Below are 19,832 nucleotides of genomic sequence, written 5' to 3' on the forward strand. Positions count from 1 at the left end.
TATGCAGATAACATTATAAATGGGTCGTAAGTATAAATCATTAGCCGCAATGCGCTCGATGTATTTTCTCTTAAATTTTCAACTCAAACTCTATTATTCTATACAATGCAATTAAATATCATTTTATGTTTAAAATTTATAGATCTGAGAAAATTCACTGCAGTGCAGCTCACACAATAAACCCTAGTACCCTTCTTGCCATTACGGACAAAAGCCTGCCTATACACTTTTGGCAGGGCACATAAAAATCAACTTGGCAGTTCAAAGTGCCTGTATGATTTTAACATCATCACCAACCATCCGGCAAAACAGCACACCTGTTGCTTACGGAACAACCACCTTCTCTTCTCGTGACCCGATAAGACCCCCAAGCACATAAATACGTTGTTACCTATTTGTATAACATAAATCTTTTGCTCCGAGAGCGCACAACCCCTAACGCGCACGGCACTGTTGCGATCGTCAACATCCGGGTATCCGATTCAGAAAAAAGGAATCACCTTGTTGCCGTTCCTGCAGTTTGTACCCACATAAATCAACAAATATATGCCAAATGCGCTACAGTCTATGTTTTGGCACGGGTGAAGCTGCCATACATTTCCATACAGTTTGCTGGCGTACAGCTTCGCCGCTTCGGAGATACTAGAGGGAAATGTGTACGTATTTAGTATCAGTTCGTTAGACTTCACGTAGCGTGATAAATTCTATTGACTCAATTGGAATCCTGCGGGGTACGCGGTTACAAGATGTTGCCATGATAAACTAGCAGGAAATATACTGCATATGAAATTCAATTGCAAATGGAATATTTTAAAAAGATAAATTGAAAACTAACTTTTACAAACATTGTCGTTAACTTGGTAGTTAGTTAACGTTGATAGCTAGTTAAGAGCTTGTTAATTTAGAATACATTTTAAAAAACGTATTCTGTTTTAGTTTACCAACCTATTCGCCTAACTGATCATATCAGATCTTCTGTCCCTATAAAACAACTACCTTCCCTAGAACGTATTGAACTATTAGAATGCCAAGTGTAACATTTTAAATAACATAACTCAACTTTTGAACTTTGTAGGTCACACGAACGATTTTAAATACGTTTTAAGAAGAACGTTCACCTGCACCACTCATTGAGTGGGCTGGTGCCTTGTTGAATAGGAAGGAACTCTATACATATCATGGGCTAGTGCTAAAGGGCTAATGAATCAAAGCGAAAAAACATCGATGTTTCCAGGGATACAAAACTTGTTTATTTATTGTGGTTGAATTCTCAGTTGACATCGAGCGATCGAACTTTTAGGTATAACTTTTAAATTCTTGTTTCTATGCCCAAATTAGCCGTGTGTTAGCACGTCGGGATAAATGGCAAAAAAGGGAGGAGTTCAGCAATTGCAGGCAGAAATAAATACGGATGAAGAGTTCGAGAAGTTTCTAGAACGTGATGGTTTGTTGGGTGGGTGCGAATTCCAAATAATTTGTAAACGTACACTATAACCGAGAAACTTTTTTTGTTCATTTCGATGTTAGTGATGGACATTTACACTGACTGGTGTGGACCATGCACTGGAATGGTCGGCAGTCTGAAAAAAATCAAACTTGAACTCGGTGGTGATAATCTTCAACTGGCAGTGGTGAGGAATAGTCAAGTTCCTCGTTTAGGTATACCCACTTATATTATCGTTTCGTTACATTTGATGTTCACAGTGCAAGTCTGACGATATAGAGGCTTTAAAGAGATTTCGCAACAACAGTGAGCCGACTTGGCTTTTTGCTTCGGTAAGATATGAATTAATTTTTGTTTATTTCTCAATTGTTAAACCAAATTTGATTTTTTTAAACTAATAAACAAAACTTACTTTATTTCAATTTCTACAGCACATTCTTGCAAATAATAGTCACTTAATATTTCTACACCAACAAACGCTTAGATCTGTATACCAAGTTACGCAAAAATAATCTTAATAACAAGCCCATCAACTTATCGCGCCAAGTGAGGCTATTACAAATATTTTATAAAGTTTATGTCTCTCCGATGTTGGGCAATAAAAGCCCACAGATAGTCGATTTTAATAAAAAAAATTTGACTCGTGCAACAATTTTTAAAGTCAATTCCAAAGGGAAGAAGAGCGATAATTAACAATTAACTGTCGAAAATTCGTTTTAAATGGCATAACGTTTATGGGTTTCACAGAGAAAAAAAATTCAACCTTTATCATTCCTGATCATTGATCAATACTTTAATTAATCTTTTCTTAATTATAATCAGAAAGGATATGTTTTCAGGTCACATTAATTATTTTTTATTTTGAACTTTATAATAAAACACATTATTAACTAGATGTAAGATAAAAAATGCAGACAAAAAGTAAAATATTCAGAAAAAAATGGTTGAACCGTTCGCTTGATTCAGCAATAACGATACCTGATAATAAACATGAAAATAAACAATAAAAATGGTACAACGACCTACGTCAAAATACATGAAAGACAAAGCAAAGTAGCTTAATTGTAGGTCGGTATCGCTTTTGATTGTTACTCTAGCGATGAAATCAAAAATTTTACGAGCACATCGCTATCCTTTGCTTTACAATACGTCAAACTTTGTTCCAAATAGCGCACGAAAGGTATTGCAAAAAAAAGTGAATAGCCATAATAAGTAACGTCAACAACATAAACAGCAAAGAAAACTGTTGCTAGTTCGTACCTACCTGCAGCAGAGCGAAGGGTGGATGGCGTGTTTTCAGGCAAAAAAGCACATCTGCTAAAGACAGGATAACGTAATGAGGCCTGAAGCTAATCAAACAAACTCTTTACGATTGCGACATCGTTTTTCGTTTATAGCTGCTCTTTTTTTCGTTTGCGTTTTGTAACAATGCTATAATTTTAAAATCGCTTGTATACATCTAGAATTTTGCATTTGCTTATGTAGCATTACACTTTACAGTCCAGTGTAGAATAAATTTCGGATGGGGAACTAATTATCCAACTCATGCTCTTGAAACATTCGATATATTGATAATTTTATTTTTGTTGATTTAAATGAGTCGGTTGAAATCCGTCTTCTCGATGCTTTGAAATCCATGTGGACGCATGGCTACTTGTATAACTGGCAACGATGCATACCCATTTCATTGTAGGACAAGTTGTAGAATCGTTATAAAGATTAAAAATGATTAAAAATATGAACTTTCATTTATTAGTAATTTGGTTCATATAATCAGTTGATAGACAGACATCCTATTGCAATTTGGTATTACGTAATGCCGAATTTTCGTAAAATATTCGTTTAGTACAATCATTAGCAATTGTGCAATGACAACATGCATATCGCATGACAATAATATTGCGATCTTGACCAGGTTTAACCACCGCTAATCGAAATGCTCGTTTGTGCAGTGAGCCAACCGGTTACATCGTTAAGTTTTGTCATATGGAAAACTTACAATTAGATATATCGGAGGTATGTCGAAACTTACAACAGCATCGAAATTTTTTCCCCGTCAACCATTCCCTAGACATGCCCGGCTTTTTTTTATTTTTCTCACACTGGTTAAAACATTACAAGGTAAGCACATTATTGAAACTGAGATTTAAAAATTCAGTGCACTATTTTTCAACTCAACATTTCTCTGTACATACTATTGTACATATATACCTAATATATTTATTTTACCTTTATTTGATTAGAGATAAATGTTTGGCTATATGTTATTGCCAAGCTTTACCACTGTGCCGAGGAAAATGTGTTTTTCGGTGGTTGCACACGAAAGGAAACAAAAGCTATTACAGTTCAATTAGGGCAACGTCACTTTCGCAGGCAGGAAAAATGATTTGATATTTCATTTTGTTTCTTTCAATATTTTTCTCCATTTGCACCTATCGTTAGAAAAAGCGCAACTTTCACATAATTAGTGGTTCCATAATAAATTTAGAAATGATTGTCGCATTTTTCTGAATGAAATTTATTTCTTCTCGTCGGTGTGTTTTCATTGTAATCTATTATAATCTATGATGAAATGTACCTACATTGCTCGAGTAGCATGTTCCTCGCAAATATTGTAAAACGCAAATAGGATATTAGTCACAGTTAAAAACTCGAAAAAGGTTCGTGATATACTGGAGCGTCTTTCGGAATAGCGAACTTACATTATTTGAACCTGTCCTAGTTTTGGCAACAGACCAAACAATTTTATTACTTCGCTGGTGTGTATTTCTGCTTGTCACATAAATCTCGAAAAGTGAGCGCTGGCTATGAAACTCTATTAAACTAAAATGATTCAAATTTACTTTCATTTCTCGTGCGCCCTGTCTCATACTGCAGCATGGTAAAATCGTCAACCTCATGTTCGGCACAAACGTGCCGAAACTTATCAACCTTATCACAGAGGAACTAGATGTTGAGCTGAAAACCCGGGCCGGCGAAGTGGAACGTAAATATTACGACCTACACGAATTAACACCCGAAGAACAGGAACGCGAGGATGCCCGCCAGGCCATTGAAGAGGAAGCGGAGAGGATCGAACGGGAGGCATCCATTAAAAAACGCCGCGACTATATAATTCATGTCACCGATGAAATTATGGCGAATATACCAGATATGGGAATTTGTCTGTTTATGCCGCACGTGCACAAAGAAATATACAAGAAGCTAAATGAACATGCCGAAAAACATGACCTGCATTTTAAAGAAAAACGTTTAGTTCACTTAAACCCCAAAATGTTAGAGGTGTTGCACTTTGACTGTGAGAACCAGCTTGAGGATGAAGTATTTGAGCAGATTTTCTATAAAGATGTCCAAGCATACGTATGGAAGCTACAAGAGGATGTCTCGCGTACCCCAGAGGACGTAATCGGTGATTTTGTGCACTATTTAACAACAGCGAACGAAATACATGATGCCGATGGAAACATAGAAAAAACGATTCCACCCATGATTGAACCGTTGGAAATGCTGTATAACCCCAACGATGGAAGCTGGGTTATTGTAAACAAACGAGGATCGAAAAAGGGCTCAATAGCATCCAGAGATTCGAAGAGCACATCATCCAAGGAAACCGTTGATGAGGAAAGCTGTCCAAGAATGTACATTCCAGGCGTGTGGAGTCCGACCAATAGGCGAGCAACAGCAGCGCTTTTCTATTTGCTATTCAGACATGTGAGTATGGTAAAAGTTACATAAACATGGATTCTAAATAAAATATTCTGTATTCTTCAGTTAACTGATCACTTCTTACCACCTGATCCAGTGCCAGAGCCCCCACACATATGTATCGTGTTTGATGCATACAAAAAACGTGACGTTTTCGAAGTAGCCGACAAATACAAACGTGACGTTATGGCGTACGGCTACTTCACGACTGGTGATCCTAAAACTGCGGAGTTGATAGCAAAGACTACCGAGCGGTACAACCGTTTGAAACCAAATGTTAATGACAAATTAATTATGAAAGTTTCTAAAGCGACTAGCCATGCCATGCTCGGTTTGACGGCAGTTGGACCATGTTACATTAGCCAGAACGCAGTAGAAGGCCAGGAAGAGTGCGCAGTTCTTTTTCCACCAAATTACAATAACATTGAGGAGGAAACCGGAGCTGAAGAATCTAAAAAGAAACATAAGAAAAAACGTCGGGGCAAGAAAAGTGACACTTCAATCGGTTCGGAGTCCACAACGTCATCGACACCGACGGCAGATGCAGCAGGCGAAGCACACGGTGAAAATGGTGAATTGGGTACGATTGGGGAAGGATCCACTGGTGAGGAAGGAGATACAACATCTTCATCCAATAATTCACCTGAAAAAACTGGTGGGCCCGGGGAAGAAACCGCAGAAGAAAAAAAGACATAAAAAACAGAATTATGGATGCTTTCGGAAACTACAATGATTTTGGTATTCATAAACAAAACAATTATATTGCAGCCAAAATGATGCATTTGTAACATTTTCATGCTCGATTATAATAAATTAAAGATGTCTAGTTGACGATATCATATGTGCGCGTGCCAGGTAGTTCAAAACAATGCGTAATGCGCATCTCCGTTTGAACTAAATTTGATTTATTGATGCGATAATCTGTTCTCAGCTTAAACTACATACAGTATCTGGTAAAAATAATGTCCCATGGAACGCATTCGAGCTCTCCAAAAGCATAATTATCACAATTGTGACAATGTTTAATAAAATCAGTCATCCTACATCCTACATTCCACAAAACCCATACTTCTCACTTTTGTCGAAAACCGCGGACCCGTACAAAACCAGCCTGATATCCGACTGCGTAGTATTGGTGTGATTGCTCATTCGGGTTCCAGCAAACCTTATTGATCCGGATTCCAGGATATTCGTGAAGTAACGCACGCCGGTACGATTTCACCTGCAGCGATTTGAGATCCATTTTTTGAGGGTTCTGTCGAGGAGGAAACGAGAGAATGTGAAAAATTAGTTTTACATCTAGATTTTTGTAATAAGGCAATTATTGCAGAACGGATTTGTAATGAGCAGCATGAATGAACCTATAGCATCACATCAAGGGAAAGCTACCCAATTTTGGTACAACTTTTGTCAATCTTCTTTACCGACGCGGTAAAACGAATAGTACCAACAATGTACAGTGCAATAGATTCGAATGCAGTGTCTGCGATTGCCATTTTTCTTTTAATTTGATCTGAATTTGACTTCATTATTCTACACAAAATCTCACCTTATCATTATCCGAAAAAAGCAACCCAAAATTTTTTTCGAACATTGTATACGAAGTGTCCGTTGATTCGTCTGTAATCTTAATCGACATCGTTGACGACAGAATCTGCAATTTGATAAAAGGATAGAGCAACTTCTAAACCAAACAGATTTCTGACTTACATATTTCATTTGCTGATTGTACTTTTGCGCCATATGATGCACGAAGGCCGTTGGTTGATGGCACAGAACATCACCGCCGTCGGTACCGATCACATGATTCGAGAGCCAATCGTTGCCACTCATGTCGGTTGCTTCAGCCGTGATTGTATACAGTGGAATTAATCTCACCCCGATTTCACGTGGCTGGTGAAAGGTGAGCGCACATCGGTCGATCGCGTAGACATCATCGAATGCTAACACAATTACCGGAAAATGCGTGTTCCAGCACGCTGCCGTCACTTTACTACGAGCATTCAGACTGCAGACTTCCACGGGCAGGTAACCAGTATGCAGATCATAAATCTGTATTTTCCTGTCAGCATTGCAAACTAGTAGGTAGCGACTGTTTTCGGTATAATGCAAATCTATAGCAGTTATGCAGGAATCCGGGATGTATATGCGATGAATCGGAAACGATACGGGGGTCCCCTCTTTCGTGCCTTTCAATAATGGTGATTTGGAATCGAGATTCCATACTGCTATTGCTCCATTGGAATATCCAGCTGCAATAACTGAATGCTTTTGTGCCCTAGACCATGACAACCTTACAGCACTGTGGCCTTCGTACTCGCTGCAGGAACTGTCAACCAAGGAAAAAGTCAACCGATACACTGGCGATAGTTTCACTATTCGATAGTTGTTCGTAATTAAGTTTGCGTAATTCCTACTCAAAGAGTAAATGTATACATCTCCATCTGATCCAGTAGCAGCCAATAAGCCGAGACGATCATAAGGCTCTCCGTTTTCTGTCGAATTGTAGCAACCACTTGGGCAAAATTTTAATGACCATATAGGACCGAAATCACAAGCGATCGCATACAATAGGATCGGGATTGAGTTTTCGGCTTTCCCGGAAAGACTGCAAAAAATAAAAAATAAAAATAGAATGGAATATTGATTGCTTCGCTTATTTTAAGTAAAATATTATACCTGTTGTTATTCAGATATCCTAAATCCCAAATTTGGATTAGACATTTAGTCGGCTGTGTACGATTTGCCAAATGATATTCGTCAAAATCGTTCTTACAAACCACTGCTAGAATTTGATGTTCGTGTTTGTCGCGTCCTTCGGGAACAGGCAGCCAATCGAGTGCAGCAATTGGTCCGCCACAGTAAAACATTGAGTCAGTGCCTCTGGTTTGACCGCTGAATGTATCTAACTGTTGCCACTTTTCCATATAATCATTAACCTGGATTGGAGCATTGTAGAGATTGGTATTGCGCATTGTAAATCGCAATGATTTGGCCCACTTTGGAATGTAGTCATATATTAAGTCGAATGAAAACAACCGAACGTCCAAATCGGGCTGCAGCTCAGAAAATAGCATTTGGCGAGAGTAGTACAGGCGGCGGAATTTCAAGGTCCAGTCTCGTGCCGTTGAACTTAAATCGTTTCTCAGCGAACGAAGCTCAATTACCTCGTCCAACACCACTGAAAAAAAAAAAACAATTATGTGAGTGTTTAGTTTCCAAAATTTAGATTGACGTAATACTTACTTTCACGATAAACATCACATTCTTCATTGAATAATTCTCTGCCGGGAAGTACCATTTTCATCGGGCGTTTTTTCGACTTCTTTTTCTTATCGTTACCACTATCCTCGCCAGTTGTTGCTTCCGTTGAGTTGTCGAGTACCATACTTTCATCCACTCCGGAGGTACCTTCATCATCTGATGATTCTGAACTAATTTTTGCATCTGTGCCGCTGCTGTCGAACTGAGACGTTAGCGCATCGGCATGTTTCAGCTTAATATGCTTCATTACTGGCGCTGTCTTATTCGCTTGATACTTGCAGTTTTTGCACTCGAACCGTTCACCAAGCGAAGGGCATGTCAGATGATGTTGTCGCATATCTTCTTCCCCACTACCAGTGAATTCGCAGTCCTGATAAACGCATTTGGCTTTGTTGGCTTTACGAAACTGGGTGTTCCACGCAGCAATGCATCCGTCGGTTACACATTTTCTCGTTACTGGAAGAATTAGATCGCCATAGGAAAGTATCTGAATTTTCTTTTCGGCTCTGGAATAAGAGAGTATAATTAATATAATCATCAAGCTATAAATTCAGACGTGTCAATGCAATTCAATTCAAATTGAAACATGTTGCCACGTACTTTTCTCCTTTATTTTTGGCCTCATTATTATATGAAATTGATTTGGCATAAACAATCAAACAACTCACCTGGTCGTCGCTTTTCGCTTGGCACGTCCTCGTTGGTTTAGCACCGCTCCATCGTTGTTTGCTTGCTCTTCGGCTGCTCGTTCTCTAGCCTCCGCTAGTGCCTGTTCTTGTTTGATCTTCTTCAGTACCGGGCAATGACCAAGCAAGTGTGTCGACATACTGACCGCCATCATTCTACGTTTGCAGTGTTCACAAGTTACCTTACTTTGCTCAATTTGCTCCGCCGTTAACCCGCAAATCATCCGGTGCGATACCATTCCCACCGCTGATTTCTTTGAAACACCACATTTGTCGCACTGGACTGTCAATTGCCGATGAGATTTCATAAAACGAGTTACTATCTGCACCGCAATAGTTTCGTCGTTAAAGTCTATCACTGGATCAATGCCTTGGCGATACGTTAGTCCGCTGTGCGTTGCGTAGTGAGTGTTCCATGCAACCGTTGGAATCTTTTGATTGCAACTAGCACAGATTACTTCCTGTTCCAAAAATTCTTCGACCGGCGGAAACGATTCTGGTATTTTCTGTTGTTTCTTGTTTCTTGTTCCTTTTGCTTCTTTTGGTTGCGATGTTTGCAGCAGTTTCACCTGCCTTTCAGCTTCGATTTCGTCTTTTGTACGACGTCTGCGTTTTTTCACTGGTTGTGGCGTGGCGAATATGTGATCTGAAGAAGGTACTGCTTGCGTTCCGAGATGATGATCAAACGAGGTGCTCAAATTAGCATTGTCTGTGATTTGAAAATTGCCCGCCCCCACAATTGAAGGCTCTTCTATCGGTGTAGATTCGTGTTGCTGAAGATCTTGCAATGTCGGTCCGAATGATTCATATAACGTGGATTGTTCAGGATACTCTTGTAGATCCTCCGGTTCAGTTTTGATGAAATACGTCGATGTAGAAGTAGACTCAGGTTCATCTGCAGTGGAGGAAGTTTTATTGAGAACACTTTGAAAGAGTCGTCGATTGGCTTCTAGATCTCTTCGAGCGGCATTCGTTCGTAAGGTGGATCGCTTTTTTCGAAGTACCTTGCGTCGCTTGGCTAGCGGAGCATCGTCTTCGTCTTCGGAGGAGATCGGAATTGGAATACGGTTGGATATAAATGGGGTAGGTTTTATTGATTGTTGGCTTTGTTCTTCTTTGTGTTCTGTTGTTTCGACATCCCCCCCTGCTTCCTCCACTTTTTTGTGACCTTCGCACTGTAAACGCTTAGTTTCTTGTTGCTGCTGAAGTCCATCAGGTGAATTGGTTTTAGTATTCTCCCGCATTTCTGACTTCTGTGTAACGCTTAAATCGTCCGCACAAGCTTTTTTGTCCGCGAAAACAGATTTAGATCGACTTCGCAAAACCCTGCCAGCAGGTGTTTGTGATTGCGACAGACACGTATCTTCTTGATTCAGATTGATAGATACAGATTTTTTATGAAGTTTTGGTATCTGGGAGTCTTTATTTTCCGAGCAATCCTTACTTGGAGTTTGTTTACAATCGTTAGACGTGCTAGAAAGCTTTTTGAAATTTTTAACGGCTTCACTTGTAACTTTTCGACGATTACGAAGAACGCGGTTGGTGGATGGTTGATTCTCAGATTCATTTACACAAGCTGTACTCTCAAAAAACGCGTCAAGGCGTTTTTTACTCGACTGTTTACCCTGATTGGTAGGTTGAATTCCTACGGAAATTTCAATTTTTTCCTGATTAGATTTTACACTTTCCGTAGGTTTCTCGTTCTTTTCTGGATCGGTTCTCTCCGACAACAGCTGCATCGGTTCATCTTGCGATTTCTTCAAAGGGGTATCCCAGTCTTTCAAGAGACTTTCAACACTATCGTCAGCTTCTTTGGCATTTGTTGTTTCCCGAGGTGGAGAATCCAAATGTTGCCCAGCATTGAGAGATACGTCTGATACAGATAGAGCTGTTTGTAACGTTTCTGGAGGATTTTGCACAGCCGTTTCCTTTTTGTTATAATTTTCAAAATCTGTAGCTCGCACTGATACTCTATGTTTAAGTATGGATTTATGTGTTGTTGCCACTCTGGATGAAGAGGGTTCAGATGTATACGGAATAGATTCTTTGGACAGTTCCGCAGAAGACTGGGTTGCAATGGACGACTCTGATGAAAATGTAGGAGCCTCTTTTTCTAGATTTCTTTGTTGCTGAATGCTTTCTTTAGAAATTCGGAATGGAATATCTCCATCTTTGTCCCTGAGACTTTTTTCAGGTGTCTCAGTTTTCGTTTGATGTGCTTCATCCATCATATCTTCCGAGCTATCCCATTCATTGACAATTTCGCTGATAAACGGAGAAACTTTGTCAATATTTTTCGGTTGTTCTTTAGACGAGTCATATCTTTCATCAACAGGAGACACGAGAGATAGTTCACTGGAAACGTGTGCATCGGGTTGCTGTACATTCATTCTTTCGGTGATAACGGACTCATCATTATCCGGTAATGATTCATCTATATTAACATCAACTGCACTAACATTATTCGCTACTTTAATTGCATCTGCAGCACCGTGTGGAATTAATTTCCTAATCTTGGTTCGAGTAACAAGAATAGGTTGCCTCTTTCGTTTAAGTGCTCTTGGGGCTGCTAACGGTTGTTCCGTTACAGTTTGTGGTTCAGTTATTGGTAAGGCACTGTTATCACAGCTTTGTTGCTTCGTAGAACTGCTACCCGCAGATAAATCGTAGTCTTTTGAATTTTCCGAAATATATTCTACACTTTTTTCGACCATATGCGATGTTTCGTTTTGACTCTTTGGAGAGTTAGTTCGCAATATGCTTTCATTATCGGAATTTTTCTGAGTAAACGGTTTCAAAATCTCACCAAATATGTTTGTGTCCGATTCATCGTTTTCGAAATCAGATATCATGGATTCGCTACTGCAATCTAAATCTGATAGTTCCATTCGGGGTTCGGAGTCACGTTTCTCCTCTTTAACTGAGCACACTCGTTCTGCCCATGTAGGCGATTCATCATCCGTTGACGACAGCTCGAAGACCGATATTTGCTTCTGTTGTGCCGCCACAATATCCGCAATCAATGATTTATGATCCACATGCTTCATTAACAGATCAACTAGCTTTTCGTTCGCATCCCTATTGCGTCGTCGTCGTCGTTTATGTTTCTTCTTTTTTCTTTTCTTAAACTTCTTCGATCTGGTTGTCGCTTCAGGTGAATCTATACCTAAATCTTCACGCTCCTTCTGTACAATAGCAAGAATTTGCCTTGCCAAATCCTCATCCGGTTCTGTTTCCGACAAGTTTTCGCCTTTCAGGTCCACGTCCGAAGTGAGAGATTGCCGCGAGCTACTAGCCTCGTGTGGTTCTTCAGTTTTAATTTCAATTTTCACCTTTTCAGCATTAATTTCCTTTTCCGTTGGGGGACTGTGGCTATCGGCAATTCGGGGTAACTGTTCCGGTGCAATATCACAGTCAGAATCATCTAGCACAAAAGTCTGTCGCCTGTAAGTAATTTTTGGAGGCATACCGCTTTCATGCTTCACCACTGTCTGCCTCATTTCTCGACAAATGCTCGTCGCAGCCGTATCTTCTAATTCCGTGATAATAAATGTTTCTCCAGTCGGTTCGTTTGCTGTGATTCTTTCATCTGATTGCGCTTGATTGTTCCCGCTGCAGGTTGCTCCAGGCTCTGGTTCAGGGCTCAGTTTTCGTTCAAAATGTTCCATTTTTTGACGGAATCGTTCGTACTCTCGCATTTCGCTGTTGATTGTAGATTGTGGGAAACCATAAAATATATCCTCGTAAAATTGATGCATTTTAGACGGACTTCTTAACTGCACTGGAAGATTTATCAAGCTGCTACTGGTTTGATTAAGAGTCGGCTTTGCAGTCGATGGGTGTGACTGAGCGGGCTTAGTCACGCTTATCTTTGTGAGGTAAATTTTCTTGCCTTGACCGTACGAGAATTGTTTCATCGGACAGGAGGATTGTGCATCCATTCCGGACGGTTTAGCGATTTGTGGACGATTAGGTTTCGTAGCGGTTGACTGTGCGAAATCATGTGGATGATAGATAATGCGCTGACGACAAGCTAAATTTCGTGTCGGCTCCAGATTTGAGGATGGTGCTGATTGCGATGAACTTTTTCGTTGGGGAGTATCAACAATCGGAGCAGATGGCGTCGGCGTCGATTCTTTTTGAAGAATTTTTGCCCGAAGCTTTTCACGGAGCTTAGTTTTTATAGCTTGTGAACAAGGCGAAAAATGTTGCAACGTTGGTCCTTCTAAGGACACTTGTGACGAAGAATTTGAAACTGTAGGATGCGGCCGATCATTTTCCACGAAACTACTGTCAATTACTATTTTAGGAATAACTCGTGTTGTTTGCTCCATATGCTGTTGATGTTGGGGGAGAGTACTAGTGCGGTGGACGGGTTGGAAGGCATGCTTTTGGGAAACGATTGCCGGTATAATGCAACGTATTGGCGATTGTGGAGGTTGCTGTAAAAACTGGTGCTGCTGTTGCTGTGGATGCGCGTGTGGCTGTTGACTAGTTCCTGGTGTGAGGATCAATCGTGGAGCAGGAACTATAATTTGGCTATTTTTTTTAATTGTCGACTGTTGTCGATAAATTATGGTTGGTTGGGGCACAACTAACTGGTGCGACGACGGTTTGGTTCCTGGCGGATTGGAAGGCTGAATCAGAACTAACTGTGTGGGAGCAAAAGTTTGCCTTTGTCCAACTAATTTTTGTGAACTAGCCGGGTTCAGTACTATGTTTTGCGTCAACATTGCTTGTGGATTGCGATTCATGTAACCAGGTGTTTGATGATACGCTAGAGGAACGAAGTGAGCCTGAGTTGATGATTGAATGTTTTGCAATTGCTGACGATGTTGTGACGTTTCTGGCACTTGTAAGCGGTGTTGATACTGTAATGACTGAGGATGCGTTACATTAAGAGAAACGATGGGCGACTGCATTGTTGAGACTTGAGAAATCGTAGGGGGTTCAGGTACAGTTGTTAGAGCAGGCGCTACAGATTCTATCGATGACTGAGCCCTAGATTTTTGTACATCTCTATTTACCAGTATGAAACTTGGCTCCGTTTTCTTTTGATCAGAATACAAAACTGCTTCCTTAGAAATCTCAGGTATGTAATCATCAGTCTTACTCTTTTCAATCTTGACTGGTTTTCGAAGTTCTTCCGTTGTCACCGTTGTTAATTTCTCTTCCGTAGTGTCCTCAAAGTTTTTACAATCATTTTCCGTCTTTTCAAGCTTGCAGGTATCGATAATTGGCATTGGCAATGTAAAGGTGCTGTTTCTATTGCGTACCGGTATCGGAAGCTTGAAAGACATTTGACCTGGTGGCACTTTCTCTGCTGATTTTCCGGCCAGCAATTCCTTTAGATTGTACGAGGCCGAAGGAAGTATGACTTGTGACAGGATTTCCACCTTTCGATTTGGATTGGTTGGTACGTCCGAAACTGAAGATTGATTCTGGGTTGTCGTAATCGACGTCGCAGTAGAAACAGACGTGGCTACTGTATTTCCAGCCACAACCGTTGCTAAATCATCTGTCTTGCAGACATCAGCAAAACCTGTCTTGAAATCTTCGTTTACAAATTTTGAATCAACCTTTGGCTTGCATAATTCATTTGCTGAGCTTTCCGTATTCGACGTCACGTTTCGCTGTTTTAAGGAATTCATTAGTTTTAAAGCAACACCAAGTGGAAGTTGAGATATTCGTCGAATTTCTTTGACGGGTTTTTCGACAGATCCTTCTGTAACTCTTTTTGTAACATCCTTTACTGCAGGTTCTGAGGCAATAGCTGTTTCCATGCGCATAGGCGATTCTAAAGATGTAATTTTTTGAGCAGTTGTCACACAGTTTTCCAAATTCGAAGCGATGTTGTTCGGTGGCTGTGGTATACTACAAATTTCATTTGCAGGTTCCGATATCACAGATTGGTCATTATTAGTTTCAGCTGTCATGAATACTGGTTCCACAGTAACATGCCCACTACTATCTACTATCTTTTCTATCTGGTCTACAGTATCGTTTAGTTTAAGAGCATTTTCAACTAGAGAAGACGAGATTTGCACTGGTAGGTCCTCCGTTTTGGTTCCGTCAACTAATGATTCTTTTTCTATTGTCGTCCTTCTTTGTTTGGACGAATTGGCAGTAACACATTTTACCAATTTCATCGCTAAATTTGGTGGAAGTCGCGATATCCTACGTATTTCTCGCGCAGGATTATATACAGCCTGCCCTTGAGGCTTCATTGCCAAACTGTTTGCTGGTTCAGGAATAACAACAGTAACTGATTCCTTCGCAGCTTCTGGTTCAGGAATAATAACAGTAACTGATTCCTTCGCAGCTGAAACAGGTTTATCCGATGTAGACTTGAAGTTTTCGACAATATCCTTTTCTCCCTCCTGAGCCTTTCCGGATGTAATCACATTTCCCACTGGATTGTGCATCCAGCTAGGATTGTTCTCCATTCGTTGTAGCGGTGATTGAAGCCTGGAGCTTGTTGAAATGATGATAGCTTCTTCTTTATGCACTACGTTTCCTCTCCCAACTGCATTTTCACAGCTTTTACCAGGTACGTTACTCGTTGAAACGTTATTATTTTCTGGCGTGAAATGATGATCCTTGTTAACTGCAGTTTCCATACTAGTCCGAACTTCTACGTTTGTGGATTCTGCGTCTCGTCCTTCTTCAATACGTCGATTTTCTTCTTCTGGCTTTTCATTCAACGTAACAGCCGTTTGTTTCGTTTCACTTGAGCCTGTTTTCTTCAGAATCGACTTTTTCGGTCGACTTTGTGTAATGTTTATAGAAACCTTTGGCTTGATCCTACGAAATGCTGTTGGTCGTTGCTCCGGTTCAACAGTAACGGCCTTTTCTTCATGTTGTGCTGGTCGATTATCCTCCATACCTTCTGGTGTTTCACTGGGTTCTGACCTACGGGGTGTCTTCTCTTTTCCCGTTTGTTCAGCCCCTTCATATGACTGACTATTTACAAATGTCGGTTCTACAGATAAACTTCGCGATTTTTCTTCTTGAGCGATTTTCTTTGCGATCGCGATAGGTATTACTTTTTTTCGTCGAAATAAACTCGGTGTAGCAGATATTGGTTTGCCTTGGTTTTTCGGAACGGTTTCGGGGGTGGTAACTTTAAGAGACGTTACTATTGCGGTTTCATCGGTAGAGATTGCGGACGATGCCGGTGCGATAGTCGAACTGGTCGAGTTCGAAATTGATGATGATGTGGTGGGAGCAGGAGGCTTCACTTTTGCTTTTTCTAGAATCGAAAAGAACAAACAATAAAACACATCTCTAGATGTTAAGACCATGAAGATATCAGCTTTTAGCAAGCCTAATCTTTTATATGGGCCATTGCTTGCAATGCGAAGAAGCCATATTATAGGTGGTACGTTCCAGCTGATACGAAATTGTTGGATAATTTTGAAGATCGGATAATGTGTTATTTTACTTCACATCTAGTCATGGCTGTGTATAGTGAATCGTCGTAACCAAGCATGAGATAATCACCTCCGATTCCGATTGATTCAATTATAACGCCTCAATCAAGCAGAATTTAGAAAAGTTTCTTTTGGCTAGCAATAGATGTGCAATCTTGAAAGTTGGTAAAATGGTCTGTATCCTCTATACATTATTTTCTAAATACAACCCAATTGTCACATAAAAGTCGATTGCCTTGGCACAAGTAATAAGTATTTGGTTTGTTGACATTTATTTTACGCACACATCCACGTGCGATCCAAATAAGCCGAGTTTACACAACTTCTGTATTTTAAAATCAAGATAGTTTCAGAAAAAAAAGTTACTGATTCAATTACAGCAGCTTTCTGAATAAGGGGTGGAATGGGTGGTATACTATTACGCGCGCCAACCACAATTTTCTCAAGACTACAATCGTTTTATCTCATTTTAGGTGAGAGACATATAAAAAATAAATTAATGATTCTTATTATCTACCACCTTTCCTCCCACCCGAACTGCCCAGCCCATCTCACCTGGTGGCTCAACCCGCCCCAGTCGTGAAAGAGAACACACCAATTGAAACCCCCAAATATACGCTCCTCCCTCACGGGTGTATGAATCGGGAATTGAGAACTCGATATCACACATCTATCGTGTTTTCTCAGAAAAGTTTAACCGACCGATACCGCTACCCTCAGAACTATCAAAGACCGAATTTAAAAATATAAAAGTGTTCGGTTATATTTTCTTCAGCATTGATTTTGGGACTATTTATGGGGTAACATCTACAGCATTCAAATCATACTCAGAATTTCTTTTGTTCAAAAACCCACATTTCAAGAGTTAAGGAGGACTATTATGCACCCAACGCATATGTAGTGTTTATGCGCTCAGGTGTGAGGTACCCTCACGCATCTCGTTTTGTACTGCTCAAAGTTAGAATAAAGTATAAAAATTGACAAATAAAAAGTTTAGCATAAATTATGGACGTTCGTCTTTAACAAAATAAAATAAAAGGTTTAAACACACAGTGGATTAAAGCACAGCTCAAAAAATGAAAAATAAATAACAAAGAGGACATATGAAACTGAATGGGTTACATTAGGTAAATATTTGGAGCGAATTTATTTTGTTCAAAATATTACGAGATTCGAACCTCAAAAACTATCAGTGGGGTAAAAGAAAGCCCTGCATAACCGTTGATCTAACTAGTAACACCGTAAATATGTTCGTAAATGTGTACATAAGGTAATGGGGAGACAATAAGACAAAAATCACGCCGATAATCAATTAATTATAATAATTTTGTATTACCAAATTCTAAGTCCTGTGACACAAAAAAATTCTTACCCTACTACCTACTAAACAATTAAATTATAATTTTGCCAACAAAATATCTGTTTGAAAATATGACATATACCAAACAGGATCGTTCCCGGTGATAGAAAAAAAAAACAATTACCTGCAAGCAACCCGGATAACAGTCGATTCTTGGTTTCCTGGCTCAACAGTTTCAACTTCAGCGGATCCAGAGCTGTAACCTTCCGAACAATACGTGCGTCAGGTGAGAGATGTTCGGTTTGTTCCGACTCGTCGCCGGTTACCTGCTCCTTTTTTATACTAAATAAAGCACTCATTCCAGCTGAACCTGCTGACGTTTCCATGGTCACTTTTACTCGAAAAACTAACTTTATGAAAGATTGTGCAACTAAACCGTGCTACTACGCCGAATTCATTTGTTGAATGCATAAGCCATTGAAAAACTGTTTGGTAATCCTCAAGCTTACTTTTGTAAAATGTACTTCGCATTACATCTATCAATCATGTAAAAACATTTTCTATTTCTTCAAAAGCACATTTTTTTTACTTTGCACTCGGGTTGTTACTTTCACAGCAGCCTATGAAATGTTATCGACATTGTAGTGCCAACGTAGTGATTAAATACGGAAAAAAGCGAGTCAAAGGCAGAAACCCAAAAAACCACACACGAATATTCATATATAATAGCCCTCACTGTTGTCTCTATTGATTTTGCGTAGTTCGCACGTTTTCCTGTTCCTGTGACACCGAACAAATCACAAAAATGCTGGTTTACGCCAACAAAAAAGTTATTTTATTTCGCAAAACAGTCGGAAATGGCCTCTGGTGGAAATAGCTTCTTGGTTTAATTTCATTTTACAATTGGTGGTCGATAATACAGAGTTCTACTGTGCATCAATTTGATCGAAACGGCAAGAAATACCAGCAAAACCACCAGAACTACATCTATACCTAACTCACTCACACTAATGACATGATGTATGTTAAAAAAACCTTACCTGACGTCAAAGTAAATTGATATATACCAGGTATATGACAATGCGAGCTGTCATATACACTTTGCACTAACACATCTACACTAGTTCTGAGATTTCGAGCATTTTGTATGGAAAATTAGTTATTTTTTAAAAAAAATCGTTGGATACGCAAGATTTGTCTTTTTTTTTCTTACAGCTTTTATGTTTATGCTTAGAACATTATTTCTGGTATGTATTTTCATTAATACAATGAAGTACAACATTCCAAATTGCAAGCGGAAATTTTTTCGTCAAAGCGGTATCAAGATATCTCAAAGAAATGTCCTTATATCGCTTTCCTACAAGTAGTAAAACAAAAAAGAAATTCTTTAAAATGCTCGGACATGATTGTTCAATAATCAGCATAAGCAACATTGTAATCCGCCCGCGATATTTTTCGTCTGATTTCTGGTTAGCTTTTAAAGTGTTAATTATCATCTAAGACTGTTTTGTAGCAATCTAAGATTACTTTTTATGGTTTTCTACGTAGTGTTGAGACAAGAGCATATATATCAAACAACGTGAGCGGGCAAATTTATGATAAAAAGGTATCATCTTGGAATAGTGACTTCAACTTAAGGATTTTCAAGCAGTAGCACAAGCATCTATTCGAATAAAACTATTTTTTAAAAGAAGACATCAGAGGCAGATATTCAAGAGCATCATGCAAGCAAAATGTTGGACGGAACGTGTTTTAATTTAAGCAACCGTATACCGTATTGATCGTGAAGTATTAGAAACATTAATTCATTTTTCAATTGTACATCGAAATAGTTAGTCACCCATGTTCTCAAATTTTTTACGCATAATTAAAGAAGGCTACAAGTGCAAATGACTTAAAAATATATTCCTTACATTTCATTGTAAATGGTCAAATATTTCTCTGGAATAATATAGCTGCATTCATTAATTACAATTAATTTAGTTTTAATTTTCATGCAA

General features: G+C 39.4%; 2 protein-coding genes across 2 annotated transcripts; one reads left to right on the plus strand and one right to left on the minus strand.

The window, feature by feature from the left end:
* Nucleotides 1–1,362: 1,362 nt before the first annotated feature.
* On the plus strand, nt 1,363–5,845 carry LOC128737821 (uncharacterized). The gene is made up of 5 exons (XM_053832558.1): nt 1,363–1,453; nt 1,528–1,631; nt 1,705–1,776; nt 4,322–5,155; nt 5,216–5,845. Exons 1-5 carry the CDS (start codon nt 1,363–1,365, stop codon nt 5,843–5,845), a joined length of 1,731 nt encoding a protein of 576 aa, XP_053688533.1.
* A 75-nt stretch (nt 5,846–5,920) lies between these two features.
* LOC128733625 (uncharacterized) lies at nt 5,921–18,704 on the minus strand. The gene is made up of 7 exons (XM_053827347.1): nt 18,017–18,704; nt 9,082–16,351; nt 8,396–8,919; nt 7,829–8,330; nt 6,860–7,757; nt 6,699–6,803; nt 5,921–6,404 (listed from the first exon to the last, which is right to left on the minus strand). The coding sequence occupies exons 1-7, from the start codon at nt 18,216–18,218 to the stop codon at nt 6,222–6,224; spliced, it is 9,684 nt and encodes a 3,227-aa protein (XP_053683322.1). The 5' UTR covers nt 18,219–18,704; the 3' UTR covers nt 5,921–6,221.
* Nucleotides 18,705–19,832: the final 1,128 nt, after the last annotated feature.

Source organism: Sabethes cyaneus, chromosome 2 (assembly GCF_943734655.1).
Source record: "Sabethes cyaneus chromosome 2, idSabCyanKW18_F2, whole genome shotgun sequence".
NCBI lineage: Eukaryota > Metazoa > Arthropoda > Insecta > Diptera > Culicidae > Sabethes > Sabethes cyaneus.